General features: G+C 46.1%; 1 protein-coding gene across 1 annotated transcript in view; it reads right to left on the bottom strand.

The window, feature by feature from the left end:
- Positions 1-24,727, bottom strand: part of stxbp5l (syntaxin binding protein 5L) — an 83,627-nt gene that overhangs the window by 26,864 nt on the left and 32,036 nt on the right. The window contains exons 4-14 of the mRNA XM_062456206.1: positions 18,510-18,644; positions 12,250-12,313; positions 9,870-9,953; positions 7,253-7,376; positions 5,760-5,835; positions 4,535-4,692; positions 3,440-3,512; positions 2,183-2,330; positions 1,468-1,535; positions 858-898; positions 208-425 (exon numbers count right to left, since the gene is read on the bottom strand). Of these exons, the coding sequence (XP_062312190.1) occupies positions 208-425; positions 858-898; positions 1,468-1,535; positions 2,183-2,330; positions 3,440-3,512; positions 4,535-4,692; positions 5,760-5,835; positions 7,253-7,376; positions 9,870-9,953; positions 12,250-12,313; positions 18,510-18,644 (1,189 nt within the window). The remainder of the gene's footprint in view (positions 1-207; positions 426-857; positions 899-1,467; positions 1,536-2,182; positions 2,331-3,439; positions 3,513-4,534; positions 4,693-5,759; positions 5,836-7,252; positions 7,377-9,869; positions 9,954-12,249; positions 12,314-18,509; positions 18,645-24,727) is intronic.

Raw genomic sequence — 24,727 nt, 5'->3', positions numbered from 1 at the left:
CAGTCGCAAACATACCAGTCTACACAACAGACTTCCCAAGGATGACTCTACAGACTAGAAAGACAATTCCGAAACGACAAAGGAACGAAAAAAGGAGAGAAAGTTTCCTTCTTCAGAAGCTGCCCTGAAGTGACCCCTAGAGTCCCCCCCAAACACACACCCCACTCCAACACACGTATGTACAAAGACACACACACACAGACTCACCACAATCTGCGTGTTGGCGTCGTACTTGCTGAAGCGGTAGAGGATGACGTGGGCTGAGATGCCCACCACGCAGAACAGGCGGCTCTTTGGCACCAGCTGACCATCTTCACGGCGTACTGGGTCCTCCTCCACCAGCTCGGCCGCTCTGCCCCCCTCCCCGCATTTCGGCTTCTCAAACACCTTGGATGTCTTCAGCTTGTAAAGCATCTGCAGCGTGACTGGACGTGAGGGAGGGAGGGAGAGAGATGGAGAGAAGAGAGAGAGAGAGAGAGAGAGAGAGAGAGAGAGAGAGGAGAGAGAGAGAGAGAGGGAGGGAGGGAGGGAGGGAGGGAGGGAGGGAGGGAGGGAGGGAGGGAGGAGGGAGGGAGGGAGGGAGGAGAGGGAGGGAGGGAGGGGGGGGTTGGTTTCATCAATGTGGAGGTGGGGGTAGGGGGTGAGGATGGGGGTAGGGTTGGGGGATTGGGCATTTCTTTGTCATAACTATAATAATCTGTCATGAGCCGTGTGCCGCCTGTCCGCTGCTTTACAGTTTGACTCAAAACAGCCTCTACGTTGCTCTCTTTGTTGTGAAGGTTGACATTTGGCTCAGTAGGAACTAAGTTTTGTGGGGTTAAACCAGAGAGGCGACCCTGGAAAGACGGTGAACTCACTTGCAGAAGCGTCCCAAAACTTTATAGACCCGTCCGCATGTCTGTACAGAGAGAGAGAGAGAGAGAGAGAGAGAGAGAGAGAGAGAGAGAGAGAGAGGAGTGAGAGAGAGAGAGAGGAGAGAGAGAGAGAGAGAGAGAGAGAGAGAGAGAGAGAGAGAAAGAAAAGATCATGGTGCGCATTTCCGATCAGAGTCAGACTTCTCTCCAATCAGAGAAACTCTGGGGAGCTGAAGAGTGTTTCCTCCGCAGCTGAATAGAGCTCAGCGGCTGACCTCTTCAGAACTACCTACCGTCCCCCACAGCGCCTTAAACACAGTCAATATCCTGTCCCAGACCCTTACAGAACAATGCAGTCAGATCGACATGTTTTGGTCAAATAGTCGGCCCTCCACCATCATCCCCCAACTCACAAGCTGCAGGGGGGCTGGTTTGGAAAGGTGTAAAACATTCATAATATATAAAAGTCTGTGGAAATATATTCAGGATCCTGGCGCAGAACTGTGGCTGTGTGGAACAGATGGAGGGGTTGGTGTTCCGCGGGCGTAGTGCGGTGGAACAGGTGGAGGGGTTGGTGTTCTGCGGGCGTAGTGCGGTGGAACAGCGTGCTCACCCAGTGATGATGATCTCCGGGTATGTCTGAGAACCCAAGGTCCACGTTCCTCCGCTCACAGGCCACTCCTGGAAGGAAGAGCACACGCTATGAGCACACGCTATGAGCACATCCTATGAGCACACGCTATGAGAGCACACGCTATGAGCACATCCTATGAGCACACGCTATGAGCACATCCTATGAGCACACGCTATGAGAGCACACGCTATGAGTACACGCTATGAGCACACGCTACGAGCACACGCTTCGAGCACACACTATGAGCACACGCTACAAGCACACGCTATGAGCACACACTATGAGCACATGCTATAAGCACACGCTATGAGCACACACTATGAGAGCACACGCTATGAGCACACACTATGAGAGCACACGCTATGAGCACACACTATGAGAGCACACGCTATGCGTGGGTGTGGTTTAGCAGGAAGCATGTCACATAAAGGACGGCTGTGCACTGACAGTAAGACATGAGGATGCATATTGCCACGTCTGTCTATTACTGATCATAAATTCCTGCCCTTGAGGCTTCGCTTCATATGTAGGTTTGGTCGTAACAGAAACAATCCCATACTGTGAATCATGAGTTATAATAAATTCTCCATACGCATACAATCCCAGCTTTTGTACAGATAAAGCATTGCCTAAAGAGGATTCAGCCTAGAAGTTGACCCAAACGCCCCCCCCCCCCCCCCCCCCTGCAGCATACCTTCTGGCTGTACCCGGTCTTCTTGTGTTTGGCCCCTATGGAGTAGAGGATGGGGATGATGTCCGGAGGACAGTCTGCGAAGTAGGCCGTACAGGTGACAGGGGACTCGTGGATGTCCATAGGGTAGGGGTTCTCGAAGATGGGGAAACTGCAAGGAAGGCACACACAGGTACGTGCACGCACAAACACACACACACAGGTCAAAGTGTGTAGCTGCTTCTGCGGCACTAACAAACAAACCAGTCCTTGGATGTGTCCATTCATCAGTCGTTACGTGTGCTTTTGAGACACTTGGGCCCAGAGGACGCTCCAATTAAAGAGCTATTAAGTACCAAATCAGCCAATTAAGGCTTCGGAACGACCACTTAATCACATACACGCAGACAATCTGGGGCTGATAAACTAGCAGGGACGAAATGACACCTCAGTCACCTTCATCTAAGTATGAGAGGCGTCTGGTGAGGGCTGCTGGCAGACCCTCCCTGTCTCTGTTATAGGAAGAAGAAGCCCTGACCTTGGGCTGGAACTGTCAGACAGCTTCATCTCACTTAGCGACGCCCCGTCACTCTCCCAGCACTATAGTCGCAGGGATGTGTATTGGCAAGTGTCAAGATTGTCTTAAGGCAAAGTCACACGTTCGATTTTCTTTTCCAAGCACAAGACCAGACGCGACTCTGTCTCTACATGGTCAAGTCCCCATATGGAGTTTTGGGCCTATTGTCAGAGCTGGGTGTTGTAATGTAGGGGAGTCAGGTGGCTGAGCGGTGAGGGAGTCGGGCTAGTAATCCGAAGGTTGCCAGTTCGATTCCCGGTCATGCCAACTGACGTTGTGTCCTTGGGCAAGGCACTTCACCCTACTTGCCTCGGGGGAATGTCCCTGTACTTACTGTAAGTCGCTCTGGATAAGAGCGTCTGCTAAATGACTAAATGTAAATGTAATGTAAATGTAATGTGTGGTTAGGGAGGGGCACTCTGATGTGTCTGAGATTGGGGCCTGGCGCCTTGGTGACGATGTCACAGCCAGTCACGTCATGAAGTGACAGGCTGGCCTCTTTTGTCCCACTGCCTTCTCATCCTCATCTGCCACATGCAGGCTGAGAGCTGGTGGGGAGCCACAGCAGGAGAGTGTGTGTGTGTGTTGGTGAGAAAGAGTGTGTGAAGGAGAAACAGCGCGTGTGTGTATAGTGTGTTTACAAGTGTGTGTGTGGTAAGTCTCTGTGCGCACGTGTGTGTGAGAGTGTGTGTGTGTGCACCTACTTGCTCTGTGTCAGATCAACCACAATGAAGTCCTTCTCTAGGAGAACCACCACCGCATAGGGCTCCTGGACCTCTGTGAAAACACGGTGGACAGGAAGAGTCAGATGGCTGAGCGGTTAGGGAATCGGGCTATTACTCAGAAGGTTGCCGGTTAGATTCCTGACTGTGCTAAAAATGACGTTGTGTCCTTGGGCAAGGCACTTCACCCTTCTTGCCTCGGGGGGGAATGTCCCTGTACTTACTGTAAGTCGCTCTGGATAAGAGCGTCTGCTAAATGACTCAGATGTAAATCCCAACATCAGTCCAATGGGAGGGGAAACACACCAGCTACACTCTCACAGACATCCCAAGTCTCCCGGAAGTTCCGGGAGACTCCCGCATTTCAACAGCGGCTCCGTGACGCCCGCAAATGCTATACAATCTCCCGGAAATCGGCGATTTATAGCGAGTGAGAGACTGTCCAATGGTCATTTCTGGTAGAGACAGGTGCTAATCGCGCTGTTTTAGGGGGTACATCATGCGTCCACATAGCGTCCCAGGGGGGGAGCCACCTCCCTGAAATGAGTCTCTGCAGGTTGGGATACCTGCTCTCCATCGGTTTTGGAGCCAGTAACAAACGAAACAGAGTTGGGAGAGGATAAATACATTTGATTTCTCTTTTGTTTTATCGCTTGTCAAATTCCTCCAAACTATTGTGACTGAGTTTATTTACACTCTGTGCTGGGACCAGACTGACTAATGCGAGCAGCAAAGCTCTCCGCAGGTACGAGACAGTGGGATACGTTTAAGGCCTCGCCAAGGTGCTCGTTACCATCACAGCTTGGACTGTGATTAGAGTCAATTATCAGAGCGAGGGGGGGGAAGAGAGAGAGAAAAGAGGGAGGGAGAAAAAAGAACGAGAGAGAGAAAACAACAGAGAGAGACGGAAAGACATAGGGAGGGTGATCTAACACAATTTACACACACACAAAAAAAAACATTTGGCAGTGAGCCAGCTAACGAACACAAAATCCAACTAAATCCCATCACAAACTGAAGATCGTGAGGTTTAACCCCCATTCGATTCCACCCCCACCCCCACATCCCACCACTCACCGTTGTTGTACGGGGTCTCACAGAGGACTAAGAACTCTACGATGGGGTGGTCCATCTCCAGGACTGTGATGGCCTTGCCGTGCATGATGGTCAGCGTGGGTCGCCGTCCAGCCTTGTCGTACGACAGGCCGCCGGAGAAGATGACGAAAGGCTCGCTGCTGAGGAGTCAGAGAGGCTCTTCAGTGAGGGCATCGTGAGGTTTGTGATGTCGTCATGAACATGTTTTAGAAGACGAGTACTGCATCAGTATGGGACTGAAACAACCAGACAAGCCGGTACAGTGAGTCATAGGGGGAAAACCGGAGAAGGGAAAGTGGGCTTATCCCTGAAGAAACGTGCCTGTTTCACTGTAAACCATGGCAAAAAAAAAGACATGCCTGCCTGCAAACATGGGTCGACATTTCAGAGTTTCAGCATCTCAGCTGCCCGTCCCAGGGGGACGGGGAGTACATGCGTGTCCAGCCTAGCTAGCCAGAGAGTTAGCACAAGAATGACTCAGCCTCATTCTTGTCAGAGTGTGAGCGTGAATGTTTTACCCCCAGGGGGCATGTCCTGGGACAGTCACCCCAGCCCTTTAACGATCGATACGCTTTGAAGAAAAGCCAGGAAAACGCCCCGTCGTTGAGTGGGCCTGAGCATGTCGTCGTGACAACCAAGATGTCGCTGTCGCTCTTTGTGCCTCTGTGATTTTAAGAGTCCTCTTTGTGTTCAACTATGAGACAACTATGAAGCATAAAGGCCCATTGTTATCCTAAAAAACATTGGCGAAGCAATATAAATGATAATACAACTCACTCATCCGACTCCAAAAAGACAACAAAGACTATCCATCTAAAAGGGAATTATGCTTCAAAGGATGTCCTCAATGCAAAAGCCTGCAGATGCATCATGCGTTTTTAAAAGGCTTGCTATCATTTTTTGATTGTTTTGTAATTTTCTTAGTCTTAATAGACTACAACCCACTTCATAAAAGACCTCTAGAAGTACAACTTGAGTGAAAACATGCTAGGATTAAAAGGTTTTGGCAAAGAGAAATGTTGGGAATTTCAGGGTTGCAGTTCCCTGTGAGGAATTGACTCAACTAACCTCTGAATATCATGACTGATGGCCTTAAAAGCATTCTGTGAAGCTACCTACTGGCTGTCCAAAGCACATGACATACTGCAGTCGGGAGTGTGTCTGGTGGAGATGAGTCTACTTACGGATGAAGAAGAACCATCTTTACCTGCTCTTTGACGTCTTGTATTCCACCTTCAGGATGGGTTTACATGACTCCTTTCTGCCATCCTTCTGGATCTTACCTGATGAAGAATGAAGACAGTAGTTTTTAGTAGAATATCCTAGCTTTTTCACAGATTTTCCCATCTAAATCGGGCTTCAGTGCCAAAGGTCGCTTGTATTAAAAACGAATTATATTTGTATGAAAATGAGTGGCAGCAGAGAACAAAGGACAGAGGGAGAGATAAGTAACATTTCTCGGTTTTCCCAAAGTCACGTCTGATAACAAACTGACGAACACAAGTGCCCTGAGGTCTGACTTGACGTAGCATCTGGATGAGGATATGTCCTTCCTGGTACCCCTGTCAAAACAACATTCTGTCCCTCATGAAATTATGTTGTAAACAACAACAACAACAAAAAAGCAATTTGCGACATAGCCAGCCCGGAGTCACAGCTCACCCAGAGACGCTGGGATTTGAACCTTTACTGAGTTATTTTCTTCGTTACTACAGTTTATGAATACACCATAGGGTTCTCTTTCATTTACTTGTTTTACTTTTAGCAGAAGCTCTTATCCAGAGCGACTTACAGTAAGTACAGGGACATTCCCCCTGAAATGAAATGAAAGAAGGAGTCAGGTGGCTGAGCAGTGAGGGAATCGGGCTAGTAATCAGAAGGTTGCCAGTTCGATTCCCGGCTGTGCCAAATGACGTTGTGTCCTTGGGCAAGGCACTTCACCCTACTTGCCTTGCCCAAGGACACAACGTCATTTGGCACAGCCGGGAATCGAACTGGCAACCTTCTGATTACTAGCCCGATTCCCTCACTGCTCAGCCACCTGACTCCTTCTTTCATTTCATTTCTGAACAGATGACTCACACCCCGACTTGGGACACAGATCGGACAACACCAACACAGTCTGTCAGACACTGATCTCAAGTCTGTTGCCATTACTCATATCCTTGTGCACTTCCTCCACTTGTGTGTGTGTGTGTGTGTATTTATGTATGTGAGAGAGAGTGAGGGATGTTTTCGTCTCGGAAGTGGCAGGGTCAGAGTGCGCCGCCTACACACACAGCCCTCCATCCCGGCTCCACGGCCACCAGCTGTGAGGGGTGTGGCGGCGACGACGCAGCTGTCGGCAGTTGGTTGCTCATCAAAGCAGTTTCCTGTCAGTGTCTCAGTTTGTGGGTGGGAGAGTGAGGACTGGGAGCTCAGCAGAGCCCTGACCTGGGGTTAGATGTCTGTTCTACAAGTTCCTTACCCTCCCTCTACATGTGGTCTGTCAATAAATCCCATAAGGAGTGAACCGAATAAAGGAACAGATGAGAGGGCAGGGTCAGGGTAATGACGTGCTAGGTCCAGAGTGTGTTTGTGTGTGTGTGTACGGCCTTCACCTTATTGAGAGTCAATCTCTTTCTGGGGCTTTGTCTGACTGGCACCCCAGACTTTAACCGTTACAACGCGAGTGTGGACGTGCACGCCTGTGTGTCTCACCGTGAGGAAAGGTGATCTGGAAGGGCTTCGCCGTGTTACGTAAGTTCCACAGTGTCAGGCTACCGTCTGAGTGGCTGCACATGAACTGTTTGCCCTCGTGGTGCCAGCTCACTGAATGGATAGCCTGGCGAGGGAGAGCAGAGCAGAACGGGTCAGGTTTGCTGTAACGTTTCCATTCCAAGCCATCAAATTTCACTTATTAAGATGAAGTTTGGCCCCTGTGGTGGTGCCCCTTGAGAGGTTCATTCTATGCAAAAGCTTGTGCTGCGAAAGAGAGGAAGTTAGAGACCCGATGGTCTATTACGTGGCTCGTAAATGAGAGCAGCCGTGAAGAGGGCTGTGAGAGGGGGGGATCAATATCACAGCTACACCATGAGAGACAGGAAGAGGAAGAAGAGGGGAAACAAAGGAAATGGACAGGTGCAGAGAGCGATAAACCTTCGTATGTAACAGTCACCTAACATCCGATTCATTATCGCGTTAAAAATCAATACAGCAATCCAATTAGTTTAGCTCATGGAAATGAGACTGTCAGTGGATTGCCACATGATAAGAACATAACAAGAACAGAAAGGTTATTAAATGCGTTTGATCTTTCCTGTTCAATTGATATTCCGGAAAGAAAAAATATAGCACCCTTATTTGTTATCATTTTTGTCAGAAGCGCACAGGTGTGTGAGGTAAGTCCTTTGAAGTTTCTTGATTGAAATGAACCGAGTAAAAAAATGTCAAGGCAGAAATCACTCAGTTAATCACACCGTACTAATTACAAACTATAGGTGTCTTCCAACTCATCTCTCAGCCTTTTAAATGGGATTGGTTTTCTTCCTGGGAATGATCAATAAAATCAGAGTGAGAGAAAGAGAGAAGGAAAGAAACAGAAAAACGGAAAAGAGAAAGAGAGTTTCAAGAATCAAAAGTGGCGAAACACTGCCCCTCTCTGAAACACTGCCCCTCTCTGAAACACTCACCTCTCTGAAACTCTCACCTCTCTGAAACACTCACCTCTCTGAAACACTGCCCCTCTCTGAAACACTGCCCCTCTCTGAAACACTGCACCTCTCTGAAACACTACACCTCTCTGAAACACTGCCCCTCTCTGAAACACTGCCCCTCTCTGAAACACTGCACCTCTCTGAAACACTGCACCTCTCTGAAACACTGCCCCTTTCTGAAACACTGCCCCTCTCTGAAACACTGCCCCTCTCTGAAACACTGCACCTCTCTGAAACACTGCCCCTCTCTGAAACACTGCCCCCTCTGAAACACTGCCCCTCTCTGAAACACTGCACCTCTCTGAAACACTGCCCCTCTCTGAAACACTGCACCTCTCTGAAACACTACACCTCTCTGAAACACTGCAGCTCTCTGAAACACTGCCCCTCTCTGAAACACTGCCCCTCTCTGAAACACTGCCCCTCTCTGAAACACTGCCCCTCTCTGAAACACTGCACCTCTCTGAAACACTACACCTCTCTGAAACACTGCCCCTCTCTGAAACACTGCCCCTCTCTGAAACACTGCACCTTTCTGAAACACTACACCTCTCTGAAACACTGCCCCTCTCTGAAACACTGCACCTCTCTGAAACACTACACCTCTCTGAAACACTGCAGCTCTCTGAAACACTGCCCCTCTCTGAAACACTGCACCTCTCTGAAACACTACACCTCTCTGAAACACTGCAGCTCTCTGAAACACTGCCCCTCTCTGAAACACTGCCCCTCTCTGAAACACTGCCCCTCTCTGAAACACTGCACCTCTCTGAAACACTACACCTCTCTGAAACACTGCCCCTCTCTGAAACACTGCCCCTCTCTGAAACACTGCACCTTTCTGAAACACTACACCTCTCTGAAACACTGCCCCTCTCTGAAACACTGCACCTCTCTGAAACACTACACCTCTCTGAAACACTGCAGCTCTCTGAAACACTGCCCCTCTCTGAAACACTGCACCTCTCTGAAACACTGCACCTCTCTGAAACACTGCAGCTCTCTGAAACACTGCAGCTCTCTGAAACACTGCCCCTCTCTGAAACACTGCAGCTTTCTGAAACACTGCCAGCAGAGAGAGAGCTCCTGTTTCTCTGTGTGTCTCAGTGCCGCTCATGTGTTTTGTCTCGGTTGGTCAGAAGCTCTTCGATGATAATTTTTTCCCTCCCTCTCTCCCTCTCCCTCTCTCTCTCTCTCCCTCCCCCTCTCTCGATAGATGCTAGACACCAGAGATGAGTATGCATCAAGAGAGGGATAATTAACAGCACTCCGACACTTCCTCTAAGGACAGATAAAAGATGCGCCGGCAGATCCGCTCTTAAGACAGGCTTGCCGCTAACATGTGGGCTAATTGTACGAGTCTGAAAGGTTTTATTTCAGAGCAGCTTCAAGGCCACAGTGGCTAAATAACACCAACAATTAGAAAAGGCAGTGGTCTCTAGACTACCAAATAAGTACACAAGGTGACAGCGTTTACAGATGCTAATTCATTGGGGGTATTTATACTTTAGCCTTACATGTACGATGTGATTAATTGAACAATCTTATAAGTACTGGATATCATGCATTACAAGTGGAGGATAAGATGAAGTACCTGGCGAAAGTGTGTGGAGCGAGCTCACCTCATCATAGGAGACTCTGTAGTCCGCCTTCTTGGCCCGAAGGTCCCACTGAACGACGGTTCCACTCTCAAACCCAATCAACAGCTGTGGGGGACGGATGACGGATGAGTGGCACGAGGAAAGGAAGAAGAAAAGGAAAAAGGAGAAGTTAGACGTACAGAAGAGGACGTTTCTGAATTTGTATTGTTAACTTCATGAGAAGTCCAAAACTGTTTTGAGCAAAACTTTACTCTGGGATTGGAAAAAGCACAAGATATGACTCACGTTAGGAAACTGCTGCTAAGGACACTTCAACTGCCCCAACAAAATTTGACGCTAATATAACACTAAAGCCAGACTTGGTAAACAACTCTGCACTTAGTCCACCCCTCTTTCCTCTCTCTCTCTAAATATCTAAATAATTCCTACTTTTGTCTATATATCTCTCTCTCTCCCTCCGTCTCTCCCTCCCTCTCCATCTCTTCCCCCTCCAAACTCTCTTGTGCCTGGCTGGTAACTCTCGTGAGCTCCTTCTCCAGAGTGAGATGTGATTAGGGAGGATTGGGAAGGATGATCCCTACCAGTAGTGAACCACACACAGGCTATTTGCTGGCTGGCTTTACCCGTGTGTGTGTGCATGTGTGTGTGTGCGTGGTTTGAAGAGGATTTACGTTTTAGGATGAGGAAGCAGAAGCTAAAATCTGGGTGATTTCTCGAGAGCAAAAGGTTGGGTTCATATATGAGAGAGAGACAGAGAGAGAGAGAGAGAGAGAGAGAGAGAGAGAGAGAGAGAGAGAGAGAGAGAGAGAGAGAGAGAGAGAGAGAGAGAGAGAGAGAGAGAGAGAGGGGAGAGAGAGAGATGCTGAGAAAGAGTAGAAGAGAGGAAGGAGATAAAAAACGATGTGGCCTTTGTCAGCAAAATTTAAAAAATCTAAAATCCAGAGTCAGCTGTTTTTGAATTAATGAGATGTGGGAGGTGAGCAGGGGCTATGCACAGAGAGAAATAGAGAGAAAGACAGAGAAAAAGAGAGTAATCATAGTATGTGCGAGAACAACAGTAATCACATGAATTAGATCTGTAATAGTAGGCCTACTGGTAGACGACAGCAGCAAAGACTACAGGAGGCGAGCCGAGACAGACTATCCCAAAGCTAAAGACAACATGTGCACACACAGAAAACCACACACGGCTGGAACAAACATCCAGGCTGCGAAACGCTTCACTGCATAAACACCGCCGTCAAATCAAGTACACACACACAAACACACACAACGACAGATGCTTGAGCGCCAAGCACAGAGTAAGGGAAGACAAAAGTTGCTAGAGAGTGTCTATCAACCCCCCCCCCCCCCCCATCACACACTCAAAATATCCCCTAAATACACCTTCAGAGAGTGAGGAGGGGGCTAAACAGAGAGCATCGCCTGTCACACACGCCCCCAGCCCCCAGGGGGAGAGGGGGAGCGATGCGGAGGGGTATTTAAAGGACGTGCGTCTCTGGGGAGGATGAGAAAGACCCCCGTGGAGAGACCTGACTGAGTGGAGGCACAGATCACAGAACGTGAAGTGGAGAACAGGTGGGGCGGAAAACAGCCCGTCTCCACGCCGCCACTCTCAGCCTCGTTCGGGAAACCATCAGACTCGCACACGCGTGTGGGACACAAGAACATTCACAAAAACACACATGTAGAGCATTGGAATAGATAACAAAGAGGATGGGCAGGGGGGAACTCAGAAGGAAATACATAAAACGCCATACCCAAACACACATTATACATGTAGGCCATGGGTATTTCATGGCAGAATACACACAGAAAAGATCAAGATGCTGAAATATGGCTGGCCTAAGGACGAAAAAAATAAATAAAAAATCTACTCTGGCCGTAGACCGTTGAAAACATCTTTGTCTCACCATCCATGTCCTAAACACTGCAGGTTTGTTTCTCCCTCCCTGTTTGTATCTTCCTGTTGACAGCTTCTCAGTCTATTTTCACACCCGGCAACCCACACACATCGAGTGCCAGGAAGACCTCAGCGAATCAATTCCCCTTGATGCTTCCTGCCTCGTAGCCACGGAGATGTGCTTACTGATTCTGACCGTCAACTGACCCGACCGAACCCTTTACCCTGGATGAAATCTCCCACGGTCCCGCCTACCGGGGTAAGGAAGACCGCTAGCCTTAGAGGGATAATGCTAACAATGCTAGTGTTAGCATTAGCATCATTGAATCATATTGAGATTAATGGGTGTTGTGTGAACTGGGCACCGATCGACCCACCAGAGTCCTGAGAGAGCGGCGAGAGTGAGGCTGGCTAACCGCGGCTAACGGCTAACCGTTTCTGCAAAAAAGGAGTGAAAGAAAATTGTTTGTTTTTTATCTTAGCTTTTCGCCCACTCACCTTGCCTTCATCCTTTGGGCTGTCACTCAAATGAACCACGGGCCCTGGGTGTGTTTTAGTCGACCTGTGATGGAGAGAAAGTGAGGGAAAGGTGGAAATAACAAGTCAATTAAAAAAAGCTCAGTGTAACAACATTAACATGAAGACCACTAGGTGTTCTTAAAACAGCACAGACCACCCAAAGTGAGATTTAAACCACCAAATAGTCAACGGATTCTACTGTAGGAGTTTAGCGCTTGCAGCTAAACTTCCGGTTAGAGCCTTTCTTTGATGGTGCTCAGTCCGTAAGGGAAAACACTCTGGCATGCTGCCAGTACATTCATTTACATTTAGTCATTTAGCAGACGCTCTTATCCAGAGCGACTTACAGTAAGTACAGGGACATTCTCCCCGAGGCAAGTAGGGTGAAGTGCCTTGCCCAAGGACACAACGTCATTTGGTTTGCATAGCCGAGAATCGAACTAGCAACCTTCTGATTACTAGCCCGATTCCCTAACCACTCAGCCATCTGACATTCACCTTAGAGAATGTTCTGGATCTGCTTCAGCACCAGGATGAAAAGTCAGACAGCTGTTTGCTCCCTGCAGAATCCCACTGCCAACAGTCACTCTCTACAAAGGCCGCTAGCTACACACACAGTAAAACACAACCAATCTTCACACATTCTCCCAAGTCCAGCCCATCACAAATACTTAGACCCCCACATGGAACTGAGCCAACATATTATCTGGCTACAAAAGGATTTATACTCCACACAAACACGTTTGGTGATTGCTAGCTCGGTGCCAACCTACTCCGCTACCCTGCCAGTTCATTTCTTCTGACCTCGGACCTCTAGTTGCCTAGCAACGCCAGTGTTCTGGATGTGAACCGTGTCATCACGTGTTTAACGTGTGTGTGACATGCTCTGACAGATCACAACCAGCACCCTGGTTTCATGAGGTTGGAAACTTGGTGCTTTTTTTCCCCCCCTCAGCAAATTTCAATCTGTATGGAAATGTGCAAAAACATTTGGAAACCCTCAATTGTTGTGTTCAAGGATGGATTCCTCTAGTAACGGCATACAAAGATGCACACAGGGTCTAATTAGGTTTCAAAAACAAACATACTTCTGAGTCAATACAGAGGAGTGTACAACTTAACCAAGCTGGAGACAGGAATACCTTGAAACATTACATTGTAAGTCCACAGACTTCACATACAGTGCAGAGCTTTTCTGCCGGAGAAGAGTTCAGAGATAAGAGAAGGGGGTTAAATAAACAAAAATTAAAACTGTGAAAGTAAGGTTATTAATTTAACATGATGCAAATAAGGAGATGTCGAGAACCGGGGTGGACTGGACCTATTTGACCGGGGCTGAGGGGAAAACGTCCACCTCAGCCACACCAAAGAGAGACAAGCGGACCTTATCAGAGAGACCACAGAAAAGCTCTGCTGTGGGGAACAAAGAAATGCCCTGCGGGTCCCGGGGAGCCATGGTAACAGAAGCAACAGGAGGGAGGTGGAGGGGGGCTATAATAACCAACAGGATGGTTGACAACACTGACCAGAGATTCATGGACGTAAACAAGTGTGCGAGTTTGAACGCACACGTAAACTAACCAACCATCTAATGATCACACAGGTGTGACGGTATGTAAAAGACGTAGCTAGCCACGCTCCGTCACAACAAGGTATCTTTTTTCCCCCCAGTAAATAAACAAGTGAGAGAAACATATCAAGGTATTGAGACAGCTGAGGAGCTGGAAGAGGGAGAGCCAGAGCCGTTTGTATGATTTTAATGTAAAGCAAAATTTAAGTATTTAATTACATTTACATTTTACATTTAGTCATTTAGCAGACGCTCTTATCCAGAGCGACTTACAGTAAGTACAGGGACATTCCCCCCGAGGCAAGTAGGGTGAAGTGCCTTGCCCAAGGACACAACGTCAATTTGGCACAGCCGGGAATCGAACTGGCAACCTTCAGATTACTAGCCCGACTCCCTCACCGCTCAGCCATCTGACTCCCACATCTGACTTAATGTTTCTGCCGGTTCATTGTTCTGAAAGCTGCTGATGCGGTGCGGACGAAGGTTAGCTTGCTCCGACACGGTAACGCTAGCTTACCGTCTGAGCCGCCTTCAAGCATCGAAATGACCTACATCCTGTCTAGAAGACTATGCCCTGTTTCAGACTTGTATAACACCGCCGATACACCACTTCTTTAACCACTAGGCTGAATTTCCTCCTCCCAGTGTGTTTCCACGCAGAGAATCCAATTAAAGGATGGTGAAAGTAGAGTTATTGTGCATGTTTTAGCGTTAATTGTCTAGTTTGGACTGGCTTTGAACAATGTAATAAATAAATAAATAAATAGAGCAAGATAATGAAAATATGTTTCTGTGAGGCCCTAACAAAGGATTATTCTGTTTTTTGTCTTCTTGTCTTACCAAACAATGGTAATAGTCAGTTGGCGAGAAGCTTTGATGTTCTGTCTTTCTTCAGATTTCATTTCCTCCTCTACAGCGCACGTATGATGTCACATCAATTATTAAAGGTGGATTTTTCTCTGTGAATCATGAGCAGGATTAGCAAAGCGCTGCGCCTAAGAGATATTGTACCACCAAAAAAGGGGGAGAAATATTAATAGGATCGCATTGGTTTATATTCGTTAGCTTGTGAGTGTCGGAGCATCTGAGTCGAGTACGAGTGGGTTCGTTATTTTCTTTTGAACCAGAGGCAATGTGTGCTGTGACGGGGTCAGAGGACACTAATGGAGCATGACAGATCCTTGAGGACATAACATAGTGGCCTACTGCCAATAGCGTAGTACACACATGCACATTCATTAATCCTCAACAGAACTACATCTCCCAGGCAAATGATCTTCCACGGACATTGACGCTGGTGGAGTTCTACTTGGGGCTTTTGTGGCGAAGACTTTTGTGTATCGTAAATATTTGCAGGCCCTCCAGTACACACATTTGACACTTTTCTCTCTCACTCATTTAAAAACTCATGTCCTTCCTCATAATCGCACACACACACACAATTCCTTTCATTTTTCCTCCACACACACACGGCTGTTAATGTCAACAGCACAGCCTTCCTTTTCGATTTGCTGCAGAAACCCCTTCTTATTCTCTTCCTCTCTCAAACTCCTCAAGACGTCATACCCTCCTCTGCCTCGGAGGACCGACCAGGAGGAAAATACGATCATGTGACAAGGTATGGAGGGAGGAGAGGAAGGAGGAGAAATGTTAGCATGTGTTTTCATTAACATGAATGGGCCTGCATTTCCCTCCTCTGGGTATTCGGTCTCAATTTAGCCTGCTGCCAAGGAAGGCAGGCCAGAAAGACCTAGATTACATTAGACTGATAAACCCTGTCTTAATTAGAAAATAATGGGCTAATTACGGAAACACAAAAACCATTAACGTGGTCATGCCAAGGCATAGGGAACCTGGGAGGGAACTGTCTGAAAATGATCGGTTAAGAACAGAAAACACAGAGAAGATTAACCAAATGCTACCATTCATATTTAAATTGACTGAATCGGTTCCTTAATAATTTTCAATGAAAATAAATTTTCAAGCAGCATTTCCTTGGTGTTCAGAGGCATGTTCAGACAGATGATGATGTGTGAGCGTGTCAGGGAAGCAACAGCTATCTCACTCTCTGTTTCCCTTTCTTCTCTTATGATTTGAGGTGCCGACACTTCCCTTCCCCACGCAGGAAGTAAATCTAGGGCTCCCATGAAGCCTGCAGAAACAAGGATCCAGACTGAACGCATTAGAGTTCAGTCGCCGTCGTGGGAATTGAGGATACATGGCACACTTCCTGAATGGGTGTCTGGTTGGAGAGTGCGGAGGGATTTTTTGTGTGGAATCGTTGATTTACGATGGCTAACGCCTGAAGTGGTGCTGCCCCATTTTGTGCTGGTGCTTTGAGCTGGCCATGCATTCTGGGACAAAGTTATTGCACTATAGAGCACAGTTTAAGGATCAAGCACAGCTCATTCCTGCCAGCATGGTTATTTGAATTAAGATAAATTCAGTGCAAGCTATTTGCTCACCTCCCTGTGATAGAAAAGTGAATTTGTTTTGGACCTCCGTGGATGTAAAACTGGAGACAGCAGGGATGTGTACACACAATGCACTGGAAGTCTTGGCTGAGGTTTATGTTCTTAGTAAGAAATGAATCTATAGAAAAGCTTAGCAGGTCATGTCGGTGTGTGAGCAATTACTGTACATGTCAGTGTGTGTCTGTGTATGTGTCTGTCTGTGTGTGTCTTGTGTGGGCAAGAGGAAGCTACTGTTTAATGAACTTAATTTCACACCCCAATTTCACACACACACACACACACACACATAGTAGTTGTTCACGCACCTGTGGGGCTCAAGCCTCTCTCAACGTAAAAAGAACATTCTGTCTTCGCTCCCTCTCTCTTTATCCACTAGGGGATTATCTTTCAGGTTTGGAGTGTTTCTCATTTTCATTCATAATGAGAAAGATCCTTCTGCAAAGTCTTAACAGTGAGAGCTCCTTTGGCTTTTTGTTTAATCATCTTGATGAGCACAGAAATCTTGTTTCCCTCACCGATTTATGTCTCACTTACTCAAGTGCGTGTCTTACCTGGACATACGTGAACTCTCGAACTCTGACTCATCCAGAACAACTCAAACTGATTTCTTCAGCCACATTTTTTGTCAACCCACCAGAACTTGGCAATACCCGAATCGAAATGGCAAATAACTAAAATAATAATAATCATTGGTCATTCATATTTAAAACCCATTTTAATGCCAATAATAGTCTAGCTTTGGCAAGTGGGAAGGTGCAATCCACCAGAACAGACGATAAACCTCCACAACAGGTGTTGCTACCCACATGCCTGCCACTTAGCTTGAATCCCGCCCTGACACAGTGTCCTAGGACTTCCGTCAGAGAACGGAGTGACTGACAGGCGGTCCGCCAACATCAGAGCCAAGGAGACTGCTAACTACAGCTTAGGCTGTCGCCAAGCACAAAGATGTCTCGGTGCAAGTGCGACGCCTGATCGACGCTCTCCAGGGCCTGTCAGACTGGCACCGGAGGAGAGTGGCGTAGGTGTGCGACTTCCAACGGAAAATAAAAAGGCTCTTTGTGAAAGCTTGTGGAGTCGTGTAGTGAAAAAGGGGCCGATGCTTAAGCTGTTTACTGTCAACCCTGGGCGGGATCTGTCACAATCCTTTTGACAGCAAAGTTGCATGGTATCGTGGCGCTGCAGAAAAGTAGTTTGGACTGTTAATGCAGGTAAACACCTGTTGCAGAGGGTTGTATAACTGTTTGTGCGATAGACTAATGCGTTCTGCAGAGAAGGGAGACTGGCGTTGGTCACGGTTTGGAATGAAAGGGAGTAAACAGGACAGAGTAACACGGCGGATATCGCTATAAAAAAAGAAAACAGCGTAGTTAAGGCGGAAGGCGTGTGTTGCTTAGGCGGCTGCCTTAACTGAAAAGTGCTGCAGGAAACCCTGAGCTTATGATGTCATCATAGTTTGCTAACATGGACTGGTGGGGTTTGAGCTAGACTTTAACGCCCTGGAATCCACTGCTGCAAATGAGTCAGTGCAACGCAACACTTCCTGTGACAGCCTGATCAACTGTATCTCACAGTTTGTGGCATGATTTCTCCCTAATAAATTACATTTACATTTAGTCATTTAGCAGACGCTCTTATCCAGAGCGACTTACAGTAAGTACAGGGACATTCCCCCCGAGGCAAGTAGGGTGAAGTGCCTTGCCCAAGGACACAACGTCATTTGGCACTGCTGGGAATCGAACTGGCAACCTTCAGATTACTAGCCCGATTCCCTAACCGCTCAGCCACCTGACTCCCTAATAAAGAACCCCAGCATGCATTGCACTTCCTTTCCAAAAGTGCAGGCGAATCAGGCGGGCAGTTAATAATCAGAAGGTTGCCGGTTCGATTCCCGGCCGTACAAAATGACCTTGTATCCTTGGGCAAGTCGCTCTGGATAAGAGTGTCTGCTAAATGACTCAATGTAAATGTAGTCATCAGCATGGAAGATGCTATTACCAAAATCATCCTCACCAACTTTATCTTATATAATAATACGACAACATCCATATTATTGTTGTTATTATTATGACTAACATACTCCAGTGCTAGTGCTAAAATCAGCATGATCCAGATGACAAGGATAATTATCAACGTCAATAAAAAAACGATTTTATTGTTACTGGTGGAGATCCTGTAGATCAGTGTAAACTCACAGTTCGATGGCCTTGTTCCACATGATGACGTATCCAGACAAGATGAAGGACTCGATGTTGACGATGTGGGTGTTTCCTCGCTCTGTACCCACGTACAGCCATTTGCTCTGGAAGGGAAGGTGGCAAAATGTGATCCTGGAAGACAGACAGAAACAAAAACTGTTAGATATTAGGATGGATCCATGTTTATATTAGTATGTTTGTGTGTTTATATTAGTATGGATCCATGTTTATATTAGTATGTTTGTGTGTTTATATTAGTATGTTTGTGTGTTGACATTAGTATGGATCCATGTTTATATTAGTATGTTTGTGTGTTGACATTAAGATTGATACGTTTTGCATACGTGTTCTCATGCTCTGTACCACGCAGCTCTGTAATTAATGTTTTGCCTCTGATAATAACCACCCAAATAATTATCATACTCTCACCAAAACAGTATAACTTTCCCACCATTATATCATAATTATGTTTGGGTTAATTGTACAGTGAATTGTTTTTCATCAATATCCCACAGCGTCATTTGACAAATGAATGAATTGCTCCAGTAAACTGAGATAGATGTAACTTTCTGTCAAATGTGTGTGTGTAACGTCGTAGTGTTTAAACACAACACCCAACTTTTTTTATGATCAGAGGGCACCATAAACAGTGCATGTCTTCAGGGTAGTGAGTTTTTGAATAATTGATTTAACCCATCTCCACTTGAATGGAGGAACTGTAATGAATTATGATGAATACAACTACATTAGTGGATAGCAAAACAAAAGAAGAGTGTTGACCATGCATGATTTACCCGCTAGCAGTTCCAACAGTTCCTAATCGCATTGAAAGAGTTTGCATTAAACATTTACTGAATCGCTTTCCAGTGTTCTCAATCCTCTATGGTTCCAGAGTCTACAGTAGCTCTTGCAACAGTATCTCCAATATGCTTGATAACAATCATCCAGTTTCATCCAGGAAGTAGTGGTAGTTCATTGCATTGAATTGCAGATATGAGATTTGCCTGTTTCTACCAAACTATTGCTTCAATCGGATTCATAAAAATCTGAGTATTGCACGCACGTAAACATCACCTGTGTTAAGTTGGGAGGCCTCCATCCCTGTTACATTTCACTCCTATTGCTTTAGTGAACAGTAGCAAACTAAGTTAATGGGGAGCTCAAGCGACAGGTATTAGGCCAAGTCAGGTTAGAAGCTCTTGTTGTAACAACAGCATTCCTAGATTGGTACCTTTTTCATACATTCAGTATAAAGCTTCTTGTTCAGGTAGAGTTGTGAGAAAGATGTCATTATTTTCCTTTCCGGCTTCACATCAAACTGTCAAATGGCTGAAAGCCCCTGCATCGACCCTGTGTTGTAGTCCTGCGCAAAAGTAGCATGTTACACTGAACATGTAATTACTACAAGATCAATGAAAACCTTGAGGCAGAACACGCTACGAGCATGTTATGTGTCCATGTGACATGCAGTGTCATATATTCCAAGGAATTCAGGGGGTTGGGGTGCTTACACAGTCATTCCCCCTGCATTAGCATCCATCATCTTTATAAGCGCCTTAACTGGGGAATAAAGATCAACGCTCTCTAATTCACTCCTGTCCATGGTGATTACCTCACCAGGACGCAGCAGGGCTGGGCCCTCTGCTTGCTGCCTCCCCGCCTTGCCCTGCCCAGCCAGAGACAACGTTATTAGATAGCAGACAAATGAGATGGGAGACAATTCAATAAGGATTTGGACCACTCATGGATGCTGCAGAATGGGAGGCATGCTTGAGCTAACTGGAGAAGATGCCTTTGTGTGCAAGGGAGAGGGAGGGAATCGTATTTGACTCTAATGTTCCTGACGAGAGAATGTCAGTCTCATGGTCGAGGGTTGATGTGACTGACTGAGACATTTGAATTCTCTAAGCAGGAAACCTGAGATGGTGGCATGCAGAACAGGTGATGTGATCTCTCAAATGAGGCGTTTCTCAAGCCTTAGCTGTTGTGCGATCCCTGGTTCATCTCCGTTCATGAAACACAGCATGTTTTTCCCCTTAACTACACAAATTCGATTTTTACGAATTAATTCCTCGATTCATACCGTTTTGTAAAAATCAGGGACGATTCTAGGATCAGACCTTTACGGGTGCTCAGTCCCCATTGAGAATGTGACATGAATACAGTGCCTTGCAAAAGTGCTAAATAAATCCCTAATTTCACTGGATAACAATTAATACATTTATGTATTATTATGCAAAATATTGAATGAATGAAAAAACTAAGGATGTCCCTTTCTTCATGAACTACCAGCATCAAATTATAATAAACAACTAGAGAGGGTACAATTTCTGGGGAAATTGTAGGGTGTGCTTGATTGCGTCGGTTGTACAGGGATTTTAATGCCATTTTTACAACTGATATTCCTGTATATTTTATATAAAAATGCATAGGGCCTACTTATTATGTATAAATATTACATAGATTTAAAAGCATCTTTTTTTTGCTGCTCATTTACAACTCAAAATACGAGTGAAGTGAATGAAATATGATGTCTTCTCATTTCCCCTGCAAGAGGCAGCCTCATAGCTGAATCAAAACGAATAAATTTGGCAGACCGGTGTAAAAATTGACCTAATCTCTATGACTTAAACGTCCTTTTAAGTTTTCCCTTCTCGTGATATTTTCAGGCATTTAGCCTACTCATATTGCATTCATTCATTAATAAAGAACCCCCTTTGAAGATTATTCTACGACGTTACCGGCAGAAGATAGAATCGCGATTCAAACAGTACCATCTGCTGACTGAAAATATGCCCCCAAAAACGTAAATAAGCTTGACATTTATTTAGTGGAAAATCGCACATTCATAAAAAGCTCACTGGTAGCGATCATTGTCAGTAACAACGCAAAATGCGATATATCCCTGTGTGGAGAAGCTGCCCCGGTAAATTCTACTACTACAGTACAGTACTAGACTACTGCTGTGTTCGTCTTGTTAGCGGTTGCGTTGGTTGAATTCTATTTAACGTTCCGTTGTACGGTTTAGGCTGAAATTAATTATTTTCATGAACAGATTGACAAAGTTTAGGCTGTGGCAATGAAGTTCAGGTTAGTAGTCAGATAGTTTCACCTATTGAAAGACTTTTGATTTAAGTAAGGGGAGTGCCAAACATGTTCTGTCGCAGTTTGACTTCCTAAACAGCTGTGTAGATGTTTTTGTAGTGTGTCTCGCGTAGGCTACAGCGTTGCAGTGAGCAACACTGGTTTGAAACCACAGGTAATGATAATTTCACCAACAAATCGTTTACTTGTAATGTAATGTCATAATAAATCCTACAACGAAAATGTATTTGTGAGGAACATTTATTTTAATGATTGAAAACAGATGCATCACAGACCACTGTAGTATGTGTTGCCCGGGTAACAGAGGCTAATGTCATGCTAATGCCTCAGTGAAATAGTAGACTACCATTTCCGAAAGTAGACGTGGGCCTACTTCCTTAATAATATCAGCTAATATTGTACATTACATTTTACAATTGTGTTTCCCATCACAAATTAAAATAAGTAAATAGTTATCACCCTGGCCTCTTTGCTTGTGGCGTTTCTGCAGCTGCCTTGCAAGTAAAGCTATAGTTAGCCTAGCTATCCCCCAAGTTAACAGATGCGAAACGAATGTTCTGCTACGGGTAGTCACGCGTGTTTTCGTGACGTTAGTGACGTAGTGACGTTAGTAACGTCAGTGACTGTGGCTAGCAAATTAGCCACCGTTAGCTTCACTTTTCGCCACAAAAACGTAACTTGAGCCTAAACCATGCAACGGAACGTAAATCCCAATAGAAGCAACTCAATCGCTACCAAGACAAAACTTTTGACACCTAGGTTGTCTATGTAGGCCAAATATTGACTGAGTTTTAGGGGGGCAAAAAGAATAATAATAATAATATATATGTGAGAGAACAAAGGTTGTGCTCTCGCCGAAGGCTTGAGCACACCCAATAATCATTTTCTTCTTCTTATTATTATTTTTAGGCGTGCTGAGATTAAAATTAGGGGCACCCCTAAAAAGTCGCCACTGGTAAAAATTAACCGAAACACCAACAGATAATTCCATTGTGTCCGAGCTCCCAGAAATATGAATAAGTGAGTTGGAACCAAAGCACTTGGGCAGAGAAGAAAACGTTACCACGCATGCAATCAGACGTGAGTAGGCGGCTGTTTCACAGCCCTGCGATCGCTCCTTGACTGCCCAGACGACCTCCCTCATTTAGTCTGCATTTGCATAATTATAATTTTGCTGTAAAAAAAAAGAAGGAGAACAAAAGTGAGCCGTGGAGCAACAGTGTGTGTGTGTGTCTTAGGGAGGGGTGTGTGTGTGTGTGTCTGTCTTGGGGAGGGGTGTGTGACTTGGAGAGGGGTGTGTGTGTGTCTTGGAGAGGGGTGTGTGTGTGTCTTGGAGAGGGGTGTGTGTGTGTCTTGGGGATGGGTGTGTGACTTGGAGGGGGGGTGTGTGTCTTGGGGAGGGGAGTGTGTGTATATGTGTGTGTGTCTAGAGGTGTGTGTATATGTGTGTGTGTGTCTAGGGGAGGTGTGTGTATATGTGTGTGTGTCTAGGGGAGGTGTGTGTGTATGTTGTGTGTGTCTTGAGGAGGGGTGTGTGTGTTGGGGGGGGGGGGGGTATGGAGGGTAATCAAGTGAAAGTCAAAGGCTTTGTTTGACTCCTACAGGCTGACAAGGTGCTGTCAGCGCACCTCATAATTATCAATCAAATGAGCCCGTAGGAGAGAGAGGGCTGAGTCACCAGCTGTCTGCTGTATCTGGGGAAGAAACAACTCTAATGACGTAAAACACGTCAAGTGATGAATTGGAGCTGTTGTCCTGTGAGACATCATCCAAATATGTTGTGACCTTCATTAGTTCAACTCTCAAATTCGACCAATCAGATTTGCACATGGAGAGCATCATGACAGTGGCAAAAGTTGCATCCACAAATATGTGAGGTGATAGACTCTTATTTCATTTCGGGAAATACAAAAAAAAAGCGATTTAAGCAATTGGGAGGTGACCCAAGTGTTCACTGAGGTGCCTCCCTTTTGATTCCCAAGCGACTCATCTGGGTGTCAAATACGTAATGGACCGGGGTCAATGACTTGACAAAGAGCAAACTAAGCGCTCGCTCGCACACGCCCCTTGTGGGAGATGATTCACCATCCATGTCTTGTTGTTTGTGCGCATGCGGCCGCCCTCCGCCTCTGAAGACACAGCTGTAACGCCGGCCGTGCAGATGTCCCTTTGGAGCCACAGGGCTAATGGAGCATTGGAAGTGATTTCACCACCTGTGAAACAACTCGCTCTGGCTCCATTCCCCTGCGGAAGCAGGTACACCGCGAGAGGAGCGAGGGCGGGGATGAAGTGATGACGTGTCTCAGTAGCTAAAAATCGATATTGCGCATTTGGAGACGGGTGAGCGCACACACCTCCAGTCACCTCGAAGAGACAGGGAACAAGAGGCCATGCTGCTCATTCTTATTCTTATTTTTATATATATTTTATTTTATATTTAAATTGTTTTATTCTTAGATTGTTTAGTTCTTAGGAATAGTTAAACTTCTGTACCTTTACTTAATTTAAGATTCGTATATGTTTAGTGTTTGCACCTCCCTGCCACAGTAAATTCTGTGTTTGTATAACATACATGGCGAATAAACCGAATTCTGATTCTGATTTGAATTTATAAGCCGTTTTCCCACCCAAATGTGTCTAAATACATTATTAAACAGGAAAGCATTACCAGTTTACTACATGCACAGGCTTATCTTTTCTTCCTCTATCTATGTGGCTCAACTGTGTGAGATTATGATCGTCCCCGCACGTTCAGCGTCACGGCTCCACTGTGAATGACCAGACCGGACCCAAACTCCCCACAGCCCTCAGATGGATCATACAAGTGGAATTCTTCGTGAGTGAAACAACCGGAAGTGTCTTCCTTCTAGAAGCCTTCTTTTGAATGGCAGTCATTCTTACAGAAGGAGTTATGATGATGGAGAGAGGCTCGAATAGCCAGATTAAAAGCCTGTGATGGCACTTTACGTGCATGCGTGCTGGTCGATGCTAACTGGCTAACTGAGGAGAGTGTTTTATGTGTGGGGAATTGTGTACAATGTGTGCGGGAGAGAGAGAGAGAGAGAGAGAGAGAGCGAGAGAGAGAGCGAGAGAGAGAGCGACAGAGAGAG

Source organism: Osmerus eperlanus, chromosome 3 (genome assembly GCF_963692335.1).
Source record: "Osmerus eperlanus chromosome 3, fOsmEpe2.1, whole genome shotgun sequence".
NCBI classification, from domain to species: domain Eukaryota; kingdom Metazoa; phylum Chordata; class Actinopteri; order Osmeriformes; family Osmeridae; genus Osmerus; species Osmerus eperlanus.
This window is presented reverse-complemented; position numbering and strand designations above follow the sequence as displayed.